At 49.3% G+C, this 19,084-nt stretch overlaps 2 protein-coding genes across 2 annotated transcripts; both read right to left on the bottom strand.

Moving 5' to 3' along the window:
* Positions 1–1,846: 1,846 nt before the first annotated feature.
* On the bottom strand, positions 1,847–5,540 carry LOC129782805 (translation initiation factor IF-2-like). The gene is made up of 4 exons (XM_055791656.1): positions 5,121–5,540; positions 4,045–4,167; positions 2,107–2,211; positions 1,847–2,008 (listed from the first exon to the last, which is right to left on the bottom strand). The coding sequence occupies exons 1-4, from the start codon at positions 5,538–5,540 to the stop codon at positions 1,943–1,945; spliced, it is 714 nt and encodes a 237-aa protein (XP_055647631.1). The 3' UTR covers positions 1,847–1,942.
* An 8,048-nt stretch (positions 5,541–13,588) lies between these two features.
* LOC129782803 (translation initiation factor IF-2-like) lies at positions 13,589–18,579 on the bottom strand. The gene is made up of 4 exons (XM_055791652.1): positions 18,232–18,579; positions 17,156–17,278; positions 15,219–15,323; positions 13,589–15,120 (listed from the first exon to the last, which is right to left on the bottom strand). The coding sequence occupies exons 1-4, from the start codon at positions 18,577–18,579 to the stop codon at positions 15,055–15,057; spliced, it is 642 nt and encodes a 213-aa protein (XP_055647627.1). The 3' UTR covers positions 13,589–15,054.
* Positions 18,580–19,084: the final 505 nt, after the last annotated feature.

The raw sequence follows: 19,084 nt of genomic DNA, 5'->3' as shown, positions 1-19,084 counted from the left end.
CAATTTTTTTTTTTTTTTTAAAAAGGTGCCTAAGCTCTAAATACCGTATACTATTATCTTTCCCTATTTTTTTAAGCATTTTTTTATTTCCCTGTTTGTGTATAGTTTTCTATACCTATCTAGATATAAACCACCAACACAAAGCAACCAGAACATTTTGAGAAACTTTTATAGTTAACTTCTGCATTTAATTCCAGTAACAATCTAGAGGTGTCCATTCAGCTGTTTGCTTAGTTCCAAGCCTTCATTGTGTGCTCCCAGGTTCTTTGAAAAGCAGCAATAACAGTCGAGCAGTTATTTAAAGTGAAACTTTGCTCTACGCAACTTCCACTTCCATGCTTTAGAATGGAGGCACAGCGGAACACTCACCCAAGGGCAAGATTTCAAGAGCTCTTAAGTAGGTTTTATCTTTTCATTTTAGGAGAGAAAATGTTTCTTAACAGCTTACATATAGAATTTACAAGTTAAACACAATTTCTCATGCTCGTTTATTTGATTAGAAGTTTCTGAAAAATATTTTCATAACACTTCCATAGCTTATTGCACGTTCTTCTAAATAATCATAAACCTGTATGTTGACCTCTGTAGGAAATGCACCGATAACAAGTTTAACATTTTGTGAACCCGACTGAAATGTACGAACGTACACATAAAAGAAGGCTAAAACTGGTAATTAAGTCATGAGACAGAAAACAAAAGAAAAAGGATGACAAGTCCATAACATGGTAAAGCAACCTTTTACCAAAAAAAAAAAAACCAAAAACCCAGCAAAGAAACAAAACCAAAAACCACAAACAGGGGTGAATTGTAGAGAACAGAGACAGTGGGTTGTTTTGACATCGATAACGTGGAGCTGAGAACCTGCAGCAAAGAGTCACATAACTTTGAGGGAGCACGAGAAGACACCAGGATGAGACAGAAAGAAAGGAGGGATGTGATCTCACCTGTAGAAGGCAAGTGAACAGCAGAGAGTGGCCTGTCGCAGCACTCTCCAAAGGAGCCAGCTGCAGCCAGGTCTTTTACCATCACACTCTCCATGGCAGTCCCTCTGCTGCCTTCTAGTCTCGCCTCATCCAGGGCACGCTCACCCTCTCTGCTTCTTCCTCGGCTGCCCAACCGCTTCACAGAACCAGCCACAGCTGCACCTTGTCTACACCAGCCAACCCACCGCCCCTGAAGCCAGCCCACAGCTGTACATTGTCAGTGCTGATTAACCCAGCTTCGTTCCTCTGCAGTAGCCTACAGTGCACAGCGCTAAGGAATGTGTTGTACGAACCTTCCGGGCTGTTCCGCGTCGATTCACAGTCAGTTGCAAAAACTGAAGGACATGTCACAGGGCTTACAGCAGGAACTATTGGGAGATTGGTTGCGGAATCTTTTCAAGTCTTGGGGAACCACCAGATGGTTGCAGGACTTCACAACACGCGGAGGAATATTGCTATTGGTAATTGTAGTTATATTGACCATTTTTCCCTGTATGCCGAACTGTGTAAGACCTATGATTCAAAAGTAGTTTAACCTCTAATGTTGTTTCTGTTCAAAATAAAGACGGGGGAAGTGTAGAGAGCTTTATGGCCAGTGCTGGAGGCCACGATGCCTGTGAAGGGCCTTGAAGGCTAAAGAAGAGAGAAAGTACGATAAGGTTGGCTGAACGCCTGGAAGGAAGACGGGGTATGAAGCAAGGCCAGAGCGGATGCGCGATGCCACATCTCGGCGGCTGGCTGGCTGAGAACATGAAACCCGCAGAGATAAGAAAGAAGAGAGAAAAAAACCGCAAGAAGTTCAGTGCATTTGCAGCTTAGTAATTGACCAATTATACGTGGCCAAGAAGTGCGTGAACAGTATTGATTAACCAAGGATATTTTAGTATGGGGCGCGTGAACAGCAAACGAGGATATTATAAGCGTGGGTTCTGGACTAATAAAAGGTCTTCTGGTCGAACTCAGGAGTCCACGTCATCATCTCCGCAGGCCACATGCTCCTCCTGCTCGTCTGCCATTGCACGGACCTGCAAGGCCACACAATAAAAGTCAAAACAGCGTTCATGGTGCATTCACTCCTGCCTGTGTTTGTCTAAAGCAGCTGTGATGCTGCCCCTGGTGTTACCTGTTCAGAGAGCTGCTGCACCTGCTGCTGCCAAATGCTCCACACCTTCACTTTCTCTACATACTGCTCTCTTTCTGCCTGGAGCTGGTGAACGGACTCCGAGAGCTGTTCAAAACAAAATTAAACACAAAGAAAATCGTATTGGCTAAATAAATTTGGCAGTGACCGCTTCAGGGATAAAGCCTGAAGAAACCAGTGTTAACGCAAAGCTCAGGCTGCATTCTTCTGCCACACAAGTTTCTTTACAGACATGAAGATTTGAATGTCATTTTGTACAACCCCTGAGCAACCTGGGTTTCCAGGCCTGCCTTCTCCTCCAGTGCCACCTGCAACTGCTGCTTTGCATCCAGACTCCCTGCCTGATTTGACAACTGCCAACAAAAATCAAAAAGTCATGGCAAAATGTTAACACTCCACTTCTGCATAGCCTTTCCCCTGACAGTAACCTGCCACTTATGATCCATGTTGCAACCCTAAAGTGCTCCGACTCACGGTGATGTCCAATGGAAAAAAAAAAAAAAAAAAGAAAAAAAGAGGGAGGAAAGGAGATTTGTGTGTTTCACAGCCAAGAAAGCTGAAGTGGCTGAGACGGGAAGGGTCTGCCTCGCGTTAAGACACCAATGGCAGCAGAAGCTCATGCCAACAATCAGCTTTTCTGCCCTATTAGCGCCAAGTGAGCTTCTGAACAGCATTCTCCTGATGCAGGATTTTTACAAGACGGCAACTGGAAAAAGAAATCTGTCATGACATATTGCAATTAAAGATCAGTTTTCAAATGATTTCTGAAACCCCAGGCACAACGGTCCACATAACAGCCAATCAGATCAAAATGTATCTCTCCGTGCCAAGAAAACGAGAGCGGGGAAAAAACTGGGAAAACAAGAAGGAACATAATTCTCCTTTTTCAGAACAGGACTAAAACTGCAGATGCAGGTAGGCCTGCGCTGCAAGACCAAATGCCAGCTCAGCAACAGCACCGGACCACCCATCTTCACCTCACCCTCCAGTGTGAAACCAGCCTCTTTCTCTGAGATCTAACTTAAACTGAGCTTACGAGCATTCACTGAAAATAATCCCCGTGACAAGAGCAAAACCCCAATCAAAATACATGCTTTCTGGTGCTAGACAGGCACACCCAGCACCCTCAGAGCTAACAGTATGTCACGTCACTCGGGTTCTACCAGTACGCAACCTACACGTACAAGGTCCAGCTGGAGGGACTTTCAGCTTTTCACTCTGTCTGCTGGACAGAACGGCTGCTGTATTATCACACAAAAAAAGGAGAAAAGGAATACCAAAGGCAAATCGGAGTGAACTCTGTTCCGTCTTGCAGGTTTCACTGCATCTACCTGGTACCGCTGGTGATTACTATAGTTACGTTTATTGATAAAAGACGCACAGATATGTAGTAAATACGAGTTACTTTATGACAACTGAACTGAAGCAATGGTAGGAAAATAAGCTACCAAAAAGAAGCAAGTGAAACGAAAATCAGAGCTTTGCCACAGCAACAGCGGAAGACAACTCTGGGCTACCAAATTTGACTTCCCTGAGCTTCTATCCCAATTTGATCAAGCCTTACATTTAAATAAACTGCCCAAAAAGCATTTTTTTAAAAAGGCTGGGGTTTTATGTTTGTGCCTGAACACGTCTCTGTGGCTTATTGGCATAGTTCCTGCCCTTTCCTCTTCAGAAGCCTGGCAACATGAAGACGCTAAAGCCTGTAAATGCTTGACTCAAAGGATCCGACTTCCTGCCTAAACCTATTTAAACCCAGCACTGGAACTTGCCAGACTGTGCATCCCCTGCGCAAGTTTCATCGCCTGTTGTAAAACGGGTTGGCAGGAGTAACTAGACAGCTTCCTCAGGGCAGCTGTTCAGAAAAACCAAAGAGCAAGGAGGTAGCAAATGAGCTGGGACAAAGACCGAGGCACTCACATTCTCTGGAGGCTGCTGGTCATCGCCCGTGGGAGTCTCGGGCCGACCGTCGTCTTTACTTTTGCGTTTTTTCTTAGCTCCTGCAGCTGCTCCAGGGCTCTTCTTCTGCTGATACTCCTTCAGCTGTGAAAAATAGTAATAATAATGATCTGAAATCCAAACAGAATATGCCTTCCGTGAGAATGATGTCAACCCCCCAGCCCCAACTCCACTGGCTAAAAAGACCAAGAGAAATGCTCTTCAATGAGTTTGTCGCTCCGGCGGAAGAAAAATAAAAATCAAAACACGTCCAGAAAAGGCTAACCTAAGATCTAATGTGATGAGTGTTCAACTTTTGTACACAGCTAAGAGTTTTTGGGAAACGACTTGATACTCCATCCTGCAACTACAAGGAGATGAAAAGAAGTATCTTGGGGTGGGGTTTTTTTAGGGTTCTAACTAAGAGCATTAAGGAAAAATGAATAAAGGGCAATGAAATCTGAATGTCAAGTGAAACATCAACACCTGACAGTAAGGTCTCCCACTCTGTGAAACACTTTGAGAAGGAACATTACAGTCCTTACAGACAAACGCCACGTTAATACAAGCAGCGTAGTCACTGTGAACTAAGGGGAGAAGCAACCTACAACGGATTTTTCAATCGCACCCGCTTCACCCCGGAGAAGCTAGTCTGATAAGCCGTTCGCGTGAATTCGGCTGGGTCTTCCGAGCCGAATCGTTCGTGCTCCAGCAGGGTGAAGCCCCCAGGCAAGCGAGCCCCAGGCAGTTCGGTCAACTGCCCGTTTCCCCAGCCCGCAGCCCGCCCTCCGCCCCCCCGCCGGGCCGGGCCGGGCCGGGCCGCGCCTCGGCCTCCAGGTGGGGAAAGAAGGCCCCGTTATTGGCAGAACTCCAAAATGGAAGCCCGAACCGCTCCAGGACACTTTCCCCTCCCCAGGACTTTCACATACGCCGCCGCCGCGGCCGGGGAAATAAGTAACATGAGACAAAAAAAACCCAAAAAAGGGTGTGGGGGAGGCCAGGGGGAGGGAAAACCGCCAAACCGAACCCGGCAGATCCACGGCACCGCCGCCCCTCACCTTCTCCTTGCCCGCCGCCAGCCAGCTCTGCCCGCTGCCGCCCGCCACGGCCGCCCCGCGCCTGCGCCGCCTTAGCTTCGCCCACCAGCGGCGCCAGCAGCCAGGGCCCGCCCAGCCTGCGCTGCCGCCCTGGAGGCCCGGCCCATCGCCGTGCCGCGACGTGCCCGGCCCACCGCCGGGCCCCGCCTCGTGGCCGGGCTCCACCGGCTCGGGCTCGTCGGCGGGCCGCGGCTCGTGGCCGGGCTCCACCGGCTCGGGCTCGCCGCCAGGCTGCGGCGGCTCGGGCTCGCGGTCGGGCTGCGGCGGCTCGGGCTCGCCGCCGGGCTGCGGCCCATGTCCGTGCCCCGCCGGGCCCGGCAACTCTGCTTTTGCCTCCTTCTCCTCAGGAGCAGGTGCCACCTTGCAGTGCCTGCTCCCCATGTTGGAGCCCGCACCGCCCGCTGCTCGGGTGACAGCCCGCACCGCCCGCTGCTCGGGTGACACCTGGCTGCCCGGCGTGCCCCACCCAGAGCTCACCTGCAGCTTCCCGGAGACGTTTGTTCCCCGGCGCTGACGGCACAGTGGGCCCTGTCGCTGGGAGACTCCACTTCCCAGCGTGCCCCGCGGCGCGCCCGCGCCTGCCGCTCCCGGCCGGCCCCGCGCGCACCCGGCCGGCCCGGCGGGAGGCGGCAGCCCTGGCCGAGCGGGTCCCGCCGAGCGCGGGTCGCAGCGCGCCCGCCCCGCCGCGGCCCGGGCCCGGGCGGTAGGAGCCGGGTCCCCGTGTGACAGATTTGCTAACGGTTACAATTAACTAACCTTATTTGATTTTATAAAATCATTTTCATAGAACTGTAGAGGAATAAGAAATATATTTTAGTGCAACTAGCAGCTGCACAACACAAGCTGCTGTGGAATCCTCTGTACAGCCCTGTACCACGGCCAAGGACTGAGAGCAACCGAATGAAACAACTCGTAGCTACCTGCCAAGAAACCGTGAACTTTAATAATAGTGATATAAAGAAATGGCATGGAATGGGGACAATCAGTTAACTGTAAATATATTTACACAAAGAATGTAGGTCTAGTAATTAGGACTCACTCACGCACCCGGCCGTCCATAAAGAAGTGTCTGCTTATCTCCCTCACATCGCGGTCGGCAAGTTTTTCATTCCGAGATTTCGGTACCAGCCGCTCCCCGCCCCCGCCGCGGGCCGTGCCTGCGCTGAGGCGGCGCGGCCCGGCCCCTGACGCGGCGCCGCTCTGCTCTGCCAGGGCCTCCGGTGGCGGCCGGCGGAGCGGCGCGGCCGGCTGCAGGTCCGCGGTGAGGCCCTGCGCGGGCTGGGGGGAGCGGGCCCTGCTCCAGGGCTGCCCCGGCCGCCGTCTGTGGCACGGCCCGGCACGGCCCGGCCCGGCACGGCACGGCCCGGCACGGCACGGCACGGCACGGCCCGGCCCGGCACGGCACGGCACGGCCGGGGGTGTGTTTTCTTGGGGCGGAGCTGCCGGCCTCGCCCCCCGGCGCTGCCTCGTCCTGGCAGCGCCTCTGAACACCGAAATTGTGGGGGTTACGGTCTTATTGTCACCTGACGCTGTAAATCTACAAAACGCCGTAGAATATGATGGGGGGCGGGGCAACGTTACAGAAACCCATCAGTCTTTTACCTGAGCTTCCCCCCTCCCTGCCCAGGAGACACGTTTTCCCTTTTTTCTCCTCTTTTATCCACTGACAGACACATCAGAGGATTTTCTGGTTAGTGCCCCCCAGCACCGCAGCATCTTCCCCTGGGCTGAGGTAGCGTGAAATGTCTCCTGTGCTCTACAGATGCCCCGTCCCGCGTCCTGCCGACCTAATGGAACCAGCCAAGAAGCCCTGCAGTATGAAATCGAAGAGCTGAAGCAGAAAGACCTTGCTCTAGACCAGGAAACTGCACAATTCTTGTCCGAGTACGTCCTTGGCGAGCTCAGTGTCTGCTGTGATGCCTCAGTTGGTTTTGTTTAAAAAAAAAAATACGGTCTAGGGCTTAGAGCTAAAAGCCGTCCTCTTATGCCACCGCTTTTATCATGGTGTTGTGCAACGTTGATTACAGCGTTGTTTTGATTTATGGGACCCGTTAAGGGAGAATTCTTTCCACTTTATTTGGTAAAGCAACCCCAGGTTTCACTAGGAGCTGGGATAGGAGCATTTTAACTTTACCCCAGGTGTTGCTGAGGCAAATTACCTGTGAACTGGGAATGAATGGTTTTAACCGTCGTGATGCTATGACACATCATGCTACCAGAAGGCCTTGTTCATGTGAGAATTAAAATTGAGATTGTGGCTTGTATGACCTGCCCGGTTTAGCCCCGGATGAAACGGTTTCCTTGTTTGTTCCATCCCGATCAAGTGTCTATTTATTTCCTGTCTGAAGCGAGTGGGTTAAACGTTGGTGTTCAAGAAGCAGAGGTGTTTCCCAGGCAAGCGAAGGGCCTGGAAAGAGATGGGTGCCGCTTACAGGGTAGCGCAACTGCTTTAACTGTGGTTTCTTATGACCTACTGTGGCAGCTGCTTATTAGCAGCTCTTTTGAGATCAAGTTGCTGCTTGGTTTTTAAAGAGAGGGTATCTCTGTGGGTTATTTGTTGCAAAGGAGTGTTATTTTCTAAGGTCACGTGTAGTACAGAGAATGGAAACGGCAGAGCAACAAAGGCTGTTCCCAAAGCTTTTTTGCTTTACCACCACGCCTTTTTTTTTCACTAGCTACAGATTAGAGATACAGATATAAACTGAATTCACCACAGCCTATTCCTGTTCCTACTTGATTCTGAGAATTCGGGTGGGTTGGGGTTTTTTTGTAAGTCGATGCGGCAAAAAAAACCCCACTCAAAATGAGGGTCTACTCATTTGTAGCTTTCGTGTTGATGACTTGCAGCAACTGTACTTGCTGCCTTCGGATTCTGCTTTGGGTAGTGCCAGGCTTGAGCGTCTCAAATCTCCTTGCTGTGCTGGGTCAGTAGGGGCAACACTCGCCGTGCGGCATTTTTGACCTTTTCTGCTTTTATTGCTACAGAGGCTACAGCCTGGAGGAATTGGAGCAGCACATTTCTCTGCTCGCTCCATGAGTACAATGATATTAAAGATGCTGGACAGATGCTGCTGGGCAAACTGGGTAAGGAAGGGGAAAAGTGTTGATGAACAACTCAGTCAATGTTTTCATGTAGACAGAGAGAGAGAAGGTACTACGCCACGAAGGCAGAGCTTGTTTTAAAGATTCTTGAATTCTAGGGCTTTCATTGCCCAGCCACTTGTGCAGGCACAAACACTTCTGTCGTTATTTTCGCAGGATGTGTTTAGAACCGAACATGCGAAAGAATTGTCATCTACTGCTATTTTAGTCTGTGTTATGTACTGCCAAACTTTGTTCAGTCTTACCAATTTTTGTCAGTTTTGCTCTTCATATACTTTAAAAGAGTGTTGAGACAAGCAGAGAGCGCAGCTGCAAAACCTTAGGTTGGTTCCTTAGCTATGGGAGGTTCTGTGAGAGAGTTAGGGGCTACTGGGAGGAAAACACAACTTTTCTGACTGGTCTGATACTTCTGTAATGAAAATAGCCGTCTTTCTTTTCCAGCTGTTATCCGAGGGGTTACTACAAAGCAGCTCTACCCTGAATACATACGATCTGGAGCTTAGCGACTAGTATTGAACCTGAAGATTGCCCCGTCCTGCAAAGCTGACACTTACTGGGCCGTGACGGTTTGGTGTGGTATTGGTTCAGAACGGACAGAAGGTGGCCTCAGAAGCTGTGTGTGGAATTGCAACAGCGCGTGCATGAACAGCCTTATTTCCGAGCAGCTTTACAACGTGAAAGCTGTTGAATCTGTCAGCTGTGTCCTGCTTGTGGGAAAGGGATGTAGGACTTTGGATGATTTTGTCTCCTGTCTGATGGGACAGTATTTTTTTTTTTTTTTTCGTTTGTTGGAAAGGCCGTAATTCAGGTTGATGTGAAGACTCTTCCCGTGGAGACCTTGCTTCTCTCCAGCATCCAGGGGCTGTTTGGTTACTGAATAATAGAGGAAGCGAGGGCATGCAAACGTGCAATGTAATAGCTGCTTTGAAAGAAAAGAAAAAACCCTCGGAAGCAGCAAGGGAAGAAGGCTGAATTTGTGGTGGCTTGGGGGTTGGTTTTGTTTTATGATCACATCTGGGTGAGTCTGGGTATTCTGCATTTTTGTACTTAACTGCTCGGGTAGCTAGAGGTTCTGTATCATTTCTGTGGTGAATGGCAAAAGGTGAAGTTGTATTGAACTGTCCTGTCTGAATAAAGCAGCTGTCACATTTCTCAGGAATTCACTTATTGAAGAGCCTATAAAACAGTGCGTGAACCTGGGAGCAAATTCTTAACCTCTATTCTGAGACAACTGGAACATCTATTACTCAAATGTTTTCTGAGGACTCTCAATGGTGACGGTGTGGCAGCGCTACCCAGTAATGGGTAGGTGCCGAATTACCTTTACTGCTACAGAGGCTACAGCCTGGAGGAACTGGAGCAGCACATTTCGTTCTTGCGGCTAAAACAGGAACAGTCAAAAGTAAGGAGGAAGCGAGTGGTGCGGCAGAGCGGTAATAAGGGGAGCAGCGGCGATGATGAAAATGCTATCGGCAGACGCGTTACAGAGGGCTGGAGGAGAGTGCGCTTGGAAAGTATGAAAGAGGGAGCGCACGCGTTTCCCGTGATATTACAAGATAGACACCCAGGCCAGTATCAGGCATTTCACTGGGAAATGATTAAGGAACTACGGAAAACTGTCACGCAAAATGCACTATATTCTCCTTTTACACAAATTTTGTTAGAGAACGTGATGATGGGTCTGCAGCTAGTGACTCTGCTAGAATGGATCCGTGACAAAGTGCTGGACTTTCCACCTGATGGCACCTGGAAAATTCCTGCCTGGCAAGCAGTCGGCAGGCGATTGTGTGATGCTGCCGTGGAGGGGGACTCCGTGGCAGGCATGTGTTTAGCGCCTTGCTGGCAAATTCTGACTCCTCTTTTGCCAAGCGTGGGCTAATTCTACTAACGGTGCTAAACCAGGGGAGGCTGTAAATCCCCCCGACAGCGCGGCTCTTCTCAACACACCGTCAACGACGGCGATTCCCTCCACACCTCCTCTGCCCCCAGAGCTCCTGTCACTGATTGCAGCGACCCTCACAGCACAGGACCGAGCGCGGGAACAGGACAACTCGGACAATGATTCCATTGACACCGATAAACCTTTGGACCCAGGTCCTATAGACCCGGAAGAGGAGCTAGACCTTTTTCCTCCTCCCCCTGATGCACTGGCTGTATGTTCGGGGAGGGTGAAAGGGGGTCTGAGGGATCGGTGGCAGCAATGCAGGCGGGAAGCGCTTAAGCGAGGGCATTTGGGAGGTGCCATGGCACGTTCACTATTTTGTCAGCCAAATCAACCTGCAGAGTGGCAGCCTGTGCAATACGAGGCTGTTAAAGGGTTAAGCAAAGCCGTGCGGGAAGGGGGGATCCATAACACATTTGCTGTGTCCCTTCTTGAAGTGATGGCAGAGCCTTATACACTCACACCACGTGATTATTGGAAGTCATTGCTTTGTGTGGTACGCACGCCGACGCAGTGCATGTGGTTATCTGGTTTTTGCGAGCTATGTGTAGTGGCCTCGATTGAAAAGCTTAATCGGGGAATTGCTGTGAACTGTGAGCCGTTGGCTGGAGAAAATAATTGTGCCGACCGATCCTGTGACTCAGGCAAGGCATCCCAGGGACAGCTATTTGCAGACGGAGGAGATGGCTACGAAGGCAGTCCGGGTAGGGGGATACGGGAGTCTGGGCGAGCCTCTAGTGCGTCCTTCGCCACGGTCTTGCAGGGTCCTAGAGAGTCATAGACTAACTTTATTGATCGGCTTCAGAATAGTTTGCAACAACAAGTCGAGCATGAGGAAGCTCAAGGGTTGCTTTTAAAACAATTAGCTGTGATAATGCCAATGAAAAGTGAACATGGGCATCGCAGCCCTTGCACAGGCGCAACCCCAACATGTGTCAAATGGTTATAACCCAGAACTCACAGCAGACTGTAACTCCCAGGTTGAGTTCTGGAATGCAGCGTGACACGTTTTTGCTTCTCTAATCTCTTCTGTAAGAATAGTGCACGCTTTTAACCGGCTTCGTAAATAAGGCTGCTGGCTTGCTAAAGAAAGTAATGCTACAATACTATTTCTTATTTTTCCTGGCTTATTAACAGGTGTCGATTCTGTCCGTCGTATGTTGCTACAGAACCGAGTTGCTATTGATTTTTATTATTAGCGCAGGGACAAGGGTGTGAAGGCTTTGATAGGTTGCGTTACGTCAGTCTGAGTGACCACCCTGAATCAATCCACAAAAGCATACAAAACTTAAAACAAAGATCCGCAGCAGAGCCAGGGGTGGGAGGCCTTTGGTCTCTTCTCACGGCTGGGAAACTTTGGGCCGTGGATCAAAAGTAGTCCAGGATTTATTATAATCGCCTTAACCCCCGTATTGATGTTTGCCTTACGTCTCCTATGCCTTTTTGTCCTGTATTCAGCGTTTAGCTGAGTGTGACATAAATCAGGTCACGGGCACCCAGCTACACACAACCTTTGCCTTGTCGCAATTCACAAGCAAAAAAGAGGAGGATAGAGAACGTCTGAAGAGAGATACAGGAGAGGAAAATGGGGAATGGCTGACCTAACGAGAGATGAGAGAACAGCTAGGTATTGTGAAGGAGAGGAGGAAAGATGAACACAGTTATCTAGTGACAAATAGGTGTCTGCATGCGTGTAGCGGTACATAGCTATGCAACTGCGTGAATGATTTCTGCCCTGAGCCTGGTGGTACGTGCAGCTGTGGTTTGCGTCCGGGCTCAGAGATGTCAATACGGACTTCTCTGTTACGGTCAAGTGTCTCTGGTTGCATTAAAAAACCAAACCAAACCAAACCAAACCAAACCAAAAAACACAGTGACTTTAATAAGACTGCAACCTGATCGAATTCCAAGAAATGTGAGATAAGATGAACTTCTGAATTTGTTCATAAGCTGTAATGGAGTGCTACCTATATATGAATGCTAGAACATAACTCTATTTCAGTGTGACCAGAATTTAGCATGCAACTGCATCAGCATATTGACAGAATACCTTTTGAGTTGTTTCTTTTTTTCATAACCTCTAAACTGGGAACAGCTCAAGGTGGAAAGAGACTGTTCAAATCCTCAGCTGTTGCCTCAGAAGGAATAACGTGTTCTTTGTGTACAGGTGAATTTAACACAGCTGACAATTTGTTTTGAGTTAGAAGTATCTGTCACACCTTCATCCCCACCACCACAACCTTTAAGGCCGGTGGGAAAAGCATTCTGTACTCTGTTGCAGCGGGGAAACTTCAGTTGAGCTGCAGTAGTTTGTGTACTTAACTGCAGCTCCTTTGGTGGAAATGAAGTTGTCGTAGAAGTTAGACTTTAACTTGAGTAACATACCCTTTGATACCTTGTAAGCGAGAAAGATTGTGTCCTGACAGCATGCTCTTTCCCACACTTGTGCCTAGAGTTGTACTTGAAATCAGGTTGCGTGTTAAGTTTAAACCTAATCACACAGATATCTCAAAGTCCACAAAGATACATCACTGCTTAGGGTATTCTTGCGGTATAGCAGGTGCAAAACCCGTTCCAAAGTAACGATCTAGTGAAGCGTTTTCTTTCAGGAACACCATTTTCCCACTTCTCATAGGTTATACACCATACAACGTAATATCTCTCCATCAAGTCTCTTGTGGCTAAACTGCATTCTGCAAACTTGTATTAGAAATAGATGCTTGCATTTTCACCTGCCGAAGTTCCCTAAGCTAAAGGATTGTGACCTAGGCAATGCTACGAAGCTCAAAGATCGTGACAACAGCGATGGAGAAGAGTGATTTAACACGTAGTTGATTTATGGTTCATACAGGACTATATCACACTACAAAACCGGTATGAATTCAGAGTTGTGGATGTACTGCATGTTCAGGTAATAGTTTCTCTACAATTTAAAAAAAAAAAAAGTGACTAAGCTATAAATACTGTATCTTTCCCTATTTTTTAAGCATTTTTTTATTTCCCTGTTTGTGTATAGTTTTCTATACCTATCTAGATATAAACCACCAACACAAAGCAACCAGAACATTTTGAGAAACTTTTATAGTTAACTTCTGCATTTAATTCCAGTAACAATCTAGAGGTGTCCATTCAGCTGTTTGCTTAGTTCCAAGCCTTCATTGTGTGCTCCCAGGTTCTTTGAAAAGCAGCAATTACAGTCGAGCAGTTATTTAAAGTGAAACTTTGCTCTACGCAACTTCCACTTCCATGCTTTAGAATGGAGGCACAGCGGAACACTCACCCAAGGGCAAGATTTCAAGAGCTCTTAAGTAGGTTTTATCTTTTCATTTTAGGAGAGAAAATGTTTCTTAACAGCTTACATATAGAATTTACAAGTTAAACACAATTTCTCATGCTCGTTTATTTGATTAGAAGTTTCTGAAAAATATTTTCATAACACTTCCATAGCTTATTGCACGTTCTTCTAAATAATCATAAACCTGTATGTTGACCTCTGTAGGAAATGCACCGATAACAAGTTTAACATTTTGTGAACCCGACTGAAATGTACGAACGTACACATAAAAGAAGGCTAAAACTGGTAATTAAGTCATGAGACAGAAAACAAAAGAAAAAGGATGACAACTCCATAACATGGTAAAGCAACCTTTTACCAAAAAAAAAAACCAAAAACCCAGCAAAGAAACAAAACCAAAAACCACAAACAGGGGTGAATTGTAGAGAACAGAGACAGTGGGTTGTTTCGACATCGATAATGTGCAGCTGAGAACCTGCAGCAAAGAGTCACATAACTTTGAGGGAGCACGAGAAGACACCAGCATGAGACAGAAAGAAAGGAGGGATGTGATCTCACCTGTAGAAGGCAAGTGAACAGCAGAGAGTGGCCTGTCGCAGCACTCTCCAAAGGAGCCAGCTGCAGCCAGGTCTTTTACCATCACACTCTCCATGGCAGTCCCTCTGCTGCCTTCTAGTCTCGCCTCATCCAGGGCACGCTCACCCTCTCTGCTTCTTCCTCGGCTGCCCAACCGCTTCACAGAACCAGCCACAGCTGCACCTTGTCTACACCAGCCAACCCACCGCCCCTGAAGCCAGCCCACAGCTGTACATTGTCAGTGCTGATTAACCCAGCTTCGTTCCTCTGCAGTAGCCTACAGTGCACAGCGCTAAGGAATGTGTTGTACGAACCTTCCGGGCTGTTCCGCGTCGATTCACAGTCAGTTGCAAAAACTGAAGGACATGTCACAGGGCTTACAGCAGGAACTATTGGGAGATTGGTTGCGGAATCTTTTCAAGTCTTGGGGAACCACCAGATGGTTGCAGGACTTCACAACACGCGGAGGAATATTGCTATTGGTAATTGTAGTTATATTGACCATTTTTCCCTGTATGCCGAACTGTGTAAGACCTATGATTCAAAAGTAGTTTAACCTCTAATGTTGTTTCTGTTCAAAATAAAGACGGGGGAAGTGTAGAGAGCTTTATGGCCAGTGCTGGAGGCCACGATGCCTGTGAAGGGCCTTGAAGGCTAAAGAAGAGAGAAAGTACGATAAGGTTGGCTGAACGCCTGGAAGGAAGACGGGGTATGAAGCAAGGCCAGAGCGGATGCGCGATGCCACATCTCGGCGGCTGGCTGGCTGAGAACATGAAACCCGCAGAGATAAGAAAGAAGAGAGAAAAAAACCGCAAGAAGTTCAGTGCATTTGCAGCTTAGTAATTGACCAATTATACGTGGCCAAGAAGTGCGTGAACAGTATTGATTAACCAAGGATATTTTAGTATGGGGCGCGTGAACAGCAAACGAGGATATTATAAGCGTGGGTTCTGGACTAATAAAAGGTCTTCTGGTCGAACTCAGGAGTCCACGTCATCATCTCCGCAGGCCACATGCTCCTCCTGCTCGTCTGCCATTGCACGGACCTGCAAGGCCACACAATAAAAGTCAAAACAGCGTTCATGGTGCATTCACTCCTGCCTGTGTTTGTCTAAAGCAGCTGTGATGCTGCCCCTGGTGTTACCTGTTCAGAGAGCTGCTGCACCTGCTGCTGCCAAATGCTCCACACCTTCACTTTCTCTACATACTGCTCTCTTTCTGCCTGGAGCTGGTGAACGGACTCCGAGAGCTGTTCAAAACAAAATTAAACACAAAGAAAATCGTATTGGCTAAATAAATTTGGCAGTGACCGCTTCAGGGATAAAGCCTGAAGAAACCAGTGTTAACGCAAAGCTCAGGCTGCATTCTTCTGCCACACAAGTTTCTTTACAGACATGAAGATTTGAATGTCATTTCGTACAACCCCTGAGCAACCTGGGTTTCCAGGCCTGCCTTCTCCTCCAGTGCCACCTGCAACTGCTGCTTTGCATCCAGACTCCCTGCCTGATTTGACAACTGCCAACAAAAATCAAAAAGTCATGGCAAAATGTTAACACTCCACTTCTGCATAGCCTTTCCCCTGACAGTAACCTGCCACTTATGATCCATGTTGCAACCCTAAAGTGCTCCGACTCACGGTGATGTCCAATGGAAAAAAAAAAAAAAAAAGAAAAAAAGAGGGAGGAAAGGAGATTTGTGTGTTTCACAGCCAAGAAAGCTGAAGTGGCTGAGACGGGAAGGGTCTGCCTCGCGTTAAGACACCAATGGCAGCAGAAGCTCATGCCAACAATCAGCTTTTCTGCCCTATTAGCGCCAAGTGAGCTTCTGAACAGCATTCTCCTGATGCAGGATTTTTACAAGACGGCAACTGGAAAAAGAAATCTGTCATGACATATTGCAATTAAAGATCAGTTTTCAAATGATTTCTGAAACCCCAGGCACAACGGTCCACATAACAGCCAATCAGATCAAAATGTATCTCTCCGTGCCAAGAAAACGAGAGCGGGGAAAAAACTGGGAAAACAAGAAGGAACATAATTCTCCTTTTTCAGAACAGGACTAAAACTGCAGATGCAGGTAGGCCTGCGCTGCAAGACCAAATGCCAGCTCAGCAACAGCACCGGACCACCCATCTTCACCTCACCCTCCAGTGTGAAACCAGCCTCTTTCTCTGAGATCTAACTTAAACTGAGCTTACGAGCATTCACTGAAAATAATCCCCGTGACAAGAGCAAAACCCCAATCAAAATACATGCTTTCTGGTGCTAGACAGGCACACCCAGCACCCTCAGAGCTAACAGTATGTCACGTCACTCGGGTTCTACCAGTACGCAACCTACACGTACAAGGTCCAGCTGGAGGGACTTTCAGCTTTTCACTCTGTCTGCTGGACAGAACGGCTGCTGTATTATCACACAAAAAAAGGAGAAAAGGAATACCAAAGGCAAATCGGAGTGAACTCTGTTCCGTCTTGCAGGTTTCACTGCATCTACCTGGTACCGCTGGTGATTACTATAGTTACGTTTATTGATAAAAGACGCACAGATATGTAGTAAATACGAGTTACTTTATGACAACTGAACTGAAGCAATGGTAGGAAAATAAGCTACCAAAAAGAAGCAAGTGAAACGAAAATCAGAGCTTTGCCACAGCAACAGCGGAAGACAACTCTGGGCTACCAAATTTGACTTCCCTGAGCTTCTATCCCAATTTGATCAAGCCTTACATTTAAATAAACTGCCCAAAAAGCATTTTTTTAAAAAGGCTGGGGTTTTATGTTTGTGCCTGAACACGTCTCTGTGGCTTATTGGCATAGTTCCTGCCCTTTCCTCTTCAGAAGCCTGGCAACATGAAGACGCTAAAGCCTGTAAATGCTTGACTCAAAGGATCCGACTTCCTGCCTAAACCTATTTAAACCCAGCACTGGAACTTGCCAGACTGTGCATCCCCTGCGCAAGTTTCATCGCCTGTTGTAAAACGGGTTGGCAGGAGTAACTAGACAGCTTCCTCAGGGCAGCTGTTCAGAAAAACCAAAGAGCAAGGAGGTAGCAAATGAGCTGGGACAAAGACCGAGGCACTCACATTCTCTGGAGGCTGCTGGTCATCGCCCGTGGGAGTCTCGGGCCGACCGTCGTCTTTACTTTTGCGTTTTTTCTTAGCTCCTGCAGCTGCTCCAGGGCTCTTCTTCTGCTGATACTCCTTCAGCTGTGAAAAATAGTAATAATAATGATCTGAAATCCAAACAGAATATGCCTTCCGTGAGAATGATGTCAACCCCCCAGCCCCAACTCCACTGGCTAAAAAGACCAAGAGAAATGCTCTTCAATGAGTTTGTCGCTCCGGCGGAAGAAAAATAAAAATCAAAACACGTCCAGAAAAGGCTAACCTAAGATCTAATGTGATGAGTGTTCAACTTTTGTACACAGCTAAGAGTTTTTGGGAAACGACTTGATACTCCATCCTGCAACTACAAGGAGATGAAAAGAAGTATCTTGGGGTGGGGTTTTTTTAGGGTTCTAACTAAGAGCATTAAGGAAAAATGAATAAAGGGCAATGAAATCTGAATGTCAAGTGAAACATCAACACCTGACAGTAAGGTCTCCCACTCTGTGAAACACTTTGAGAAGGAACATTACAGTCCTTACAGACAAACGCCACGTTAATACAAGCAGCGTAGTCACTGTGAACTAAGGGGAGAAGCAACCTACAACGGATTTTTCAATCGCACCCGCTTCACCCCGGAGAAGCTAGTCTGATAAGCCGTTCGCGTGAATTCGGCTGGGTCTTCCGAGCCGAATCGTTCGTGCTCCAGCAGGGTGAAGCCCCCAGGCAAGCGAGCCCCAGGCAGTTCGGTCAACTGCCCGTTTCCCCAGCCCGCAGCCCGCCCTCCGCCCCCCCGCCGGGCCGGGCCGGGCCGGGCCGCGCCTCGGCCTCCAGGTGGGGAAAGAAGGCCCCGTTATTGGCAGAACTCCAAAATGGAAGCCCGAACCGCTCCAGGACACTTTCCCCTCCCCAGGACTTTCACATACGCCGCCGCCGCGGCCGGGGAAATAAGTAACATGAGACAAAAAAAACCCAAAAAAGGGTGTGGGGGAGGCCAGGGGGAGGGAAAACCGCCAAACCGAACCCGGCAGATCCACGCCACCGCCGCCCCTCACCTTCTCCTTGCCCGCCGCCAGCCAGCTCTGCCCGCTGCCGCCCGCCACGGCCGCCCCGCGCCTGCGCCGCCTTAGCTTCGCCCACCAGCGGCGCCAGCAGCCAGGGCCCGCCCAGCCTGCGCTGCCGCCCTGGAGGCCCGGCCCATCGCCGTGCCGCGACGTGCCCGGCCCACCGCCGGGCCCCGCCTCGTGGCCGGGCTCCACCGGCTCGGGCTCGCCGCCAGGCTGCGGCGGCTCGGGCTCGCCGCCGGGCTGCGGCCCATGTCCGTGCCCCGCCGGGCCCGGCAACTCTGCTTTTGCCTCCTTCTCCTCAGGAGCAGGTGCCACCTTGCAGTGCCTGCTCCCCATGTTGGAGCCCGCACCGCCCGCTGCTCGGGTGACAGCCCGCACCGCCCGCTGCTCGGGTGACAGCCCGCACTGCCCGCTGCTCGGGTGACACCTGGCTGCCCGGCGTGCCCCACCCAGAGCTCACCTGCAGCTTCCCGGAGACGTTTGTTCCCCGGCGCTGACGGCACAGTGGGCCCTGTCGCTGGGAGACTCCACTTCCCAGCGTGCCCCGCGGCGCGCCCGCGCCTGCCGCTCCCGGCCGGCCCCGCGCGCACCCGGCCGGCCCGGCGGGAGGCGGCAGCCCTGGCCGAGCGGGTCCCGCCGAGCGCGGGTCGCAGCGCGCCCGCCCCGCCGCGGCCCGGGCCCGGGCGGTAGGAGCCGGGTCCCCGTGTTACAGATTTGCTAACGGTTACAATTAACTAACCTTATTTGATTTTATAAAATCATTTTCATAGAACTGTAGAGGAATAAGAAATATATTTTAGTGCAACTAGCAGCTGCACAACACAAGCTGCTGTGGAATCCT

The sequence above is a fragment of the Falco peregrinus genome, chromosome 1, assembly GCF_023634155.1.
Source record: "Falco peregrinus isolate bFalPer1 chromosome 1, bFalPer1.pri, whole genome shotgun sequence".
Classification (NCBI taxonomy): domain Eukaryota; kingdom Metazoa; phylum Chordata; class Aves; order Falconiformes; family Falconidae; genus Falco; species Falco peregrinus.
Note: the sequence above shows the minus strand (reverse complement) of the source record. Positions and strands in the feature narration are given on the sequence as shown.

What these genes read in the sequence shown, in the direction of transcription:
- LOC129782805 (XM_055791656.1), bottom strand. Translation starts at nt 5,540, where the DNA reads ATGGGGAGCAGGCACTGCAAGGTGGCACCTGCTCCTGAGGAGAAGGAG. An exon ending in ACCAGCAGCCTCCAGAGAAT is followed by an intron (nt 2,212 to 4,044) that starts GTGAGTGCCTCG and finishes TGTTTTGAACAG; the next exon opens with CTCTCGGAGTCCGTTCACCA. An exon ending in TGCAGCAGCTCTCTGAACAG is followed by an intron (nt 2,009 to 2,106) that starts GTAACACCAGGG and finishes GTGGCCTTGCAG; the next exon opens with GTCCGTGCAATGGCAGACGA.
- LOC129782803 (XM_055791652.1), bottom strand. Translation starts at nt 18,579, where the DNA reads ATGGGGAGCAGGCACTGCAAGGTGGCACCTGCTCCTGAGGAGAAGGAG. An exon ending in TGGCGGCGGGCAAGGAGAAG is followed by an intron (nt 17,279 to 18,231) that starts GTGAGGGGCGGC and finishes TATTTTTCACAG; the next exon opens with CTGAAGGAGTATCAGCAGAA. An exon ending in ACCAGCAGCCTCCAGAGAAT is followed by an intron (nt 15,324 to 17,155) that starts GTGAGTGCCTCG and finishes TGTTTTGAACAG; the next exon opens with CTCTCGGAGTCCGTTCACCA.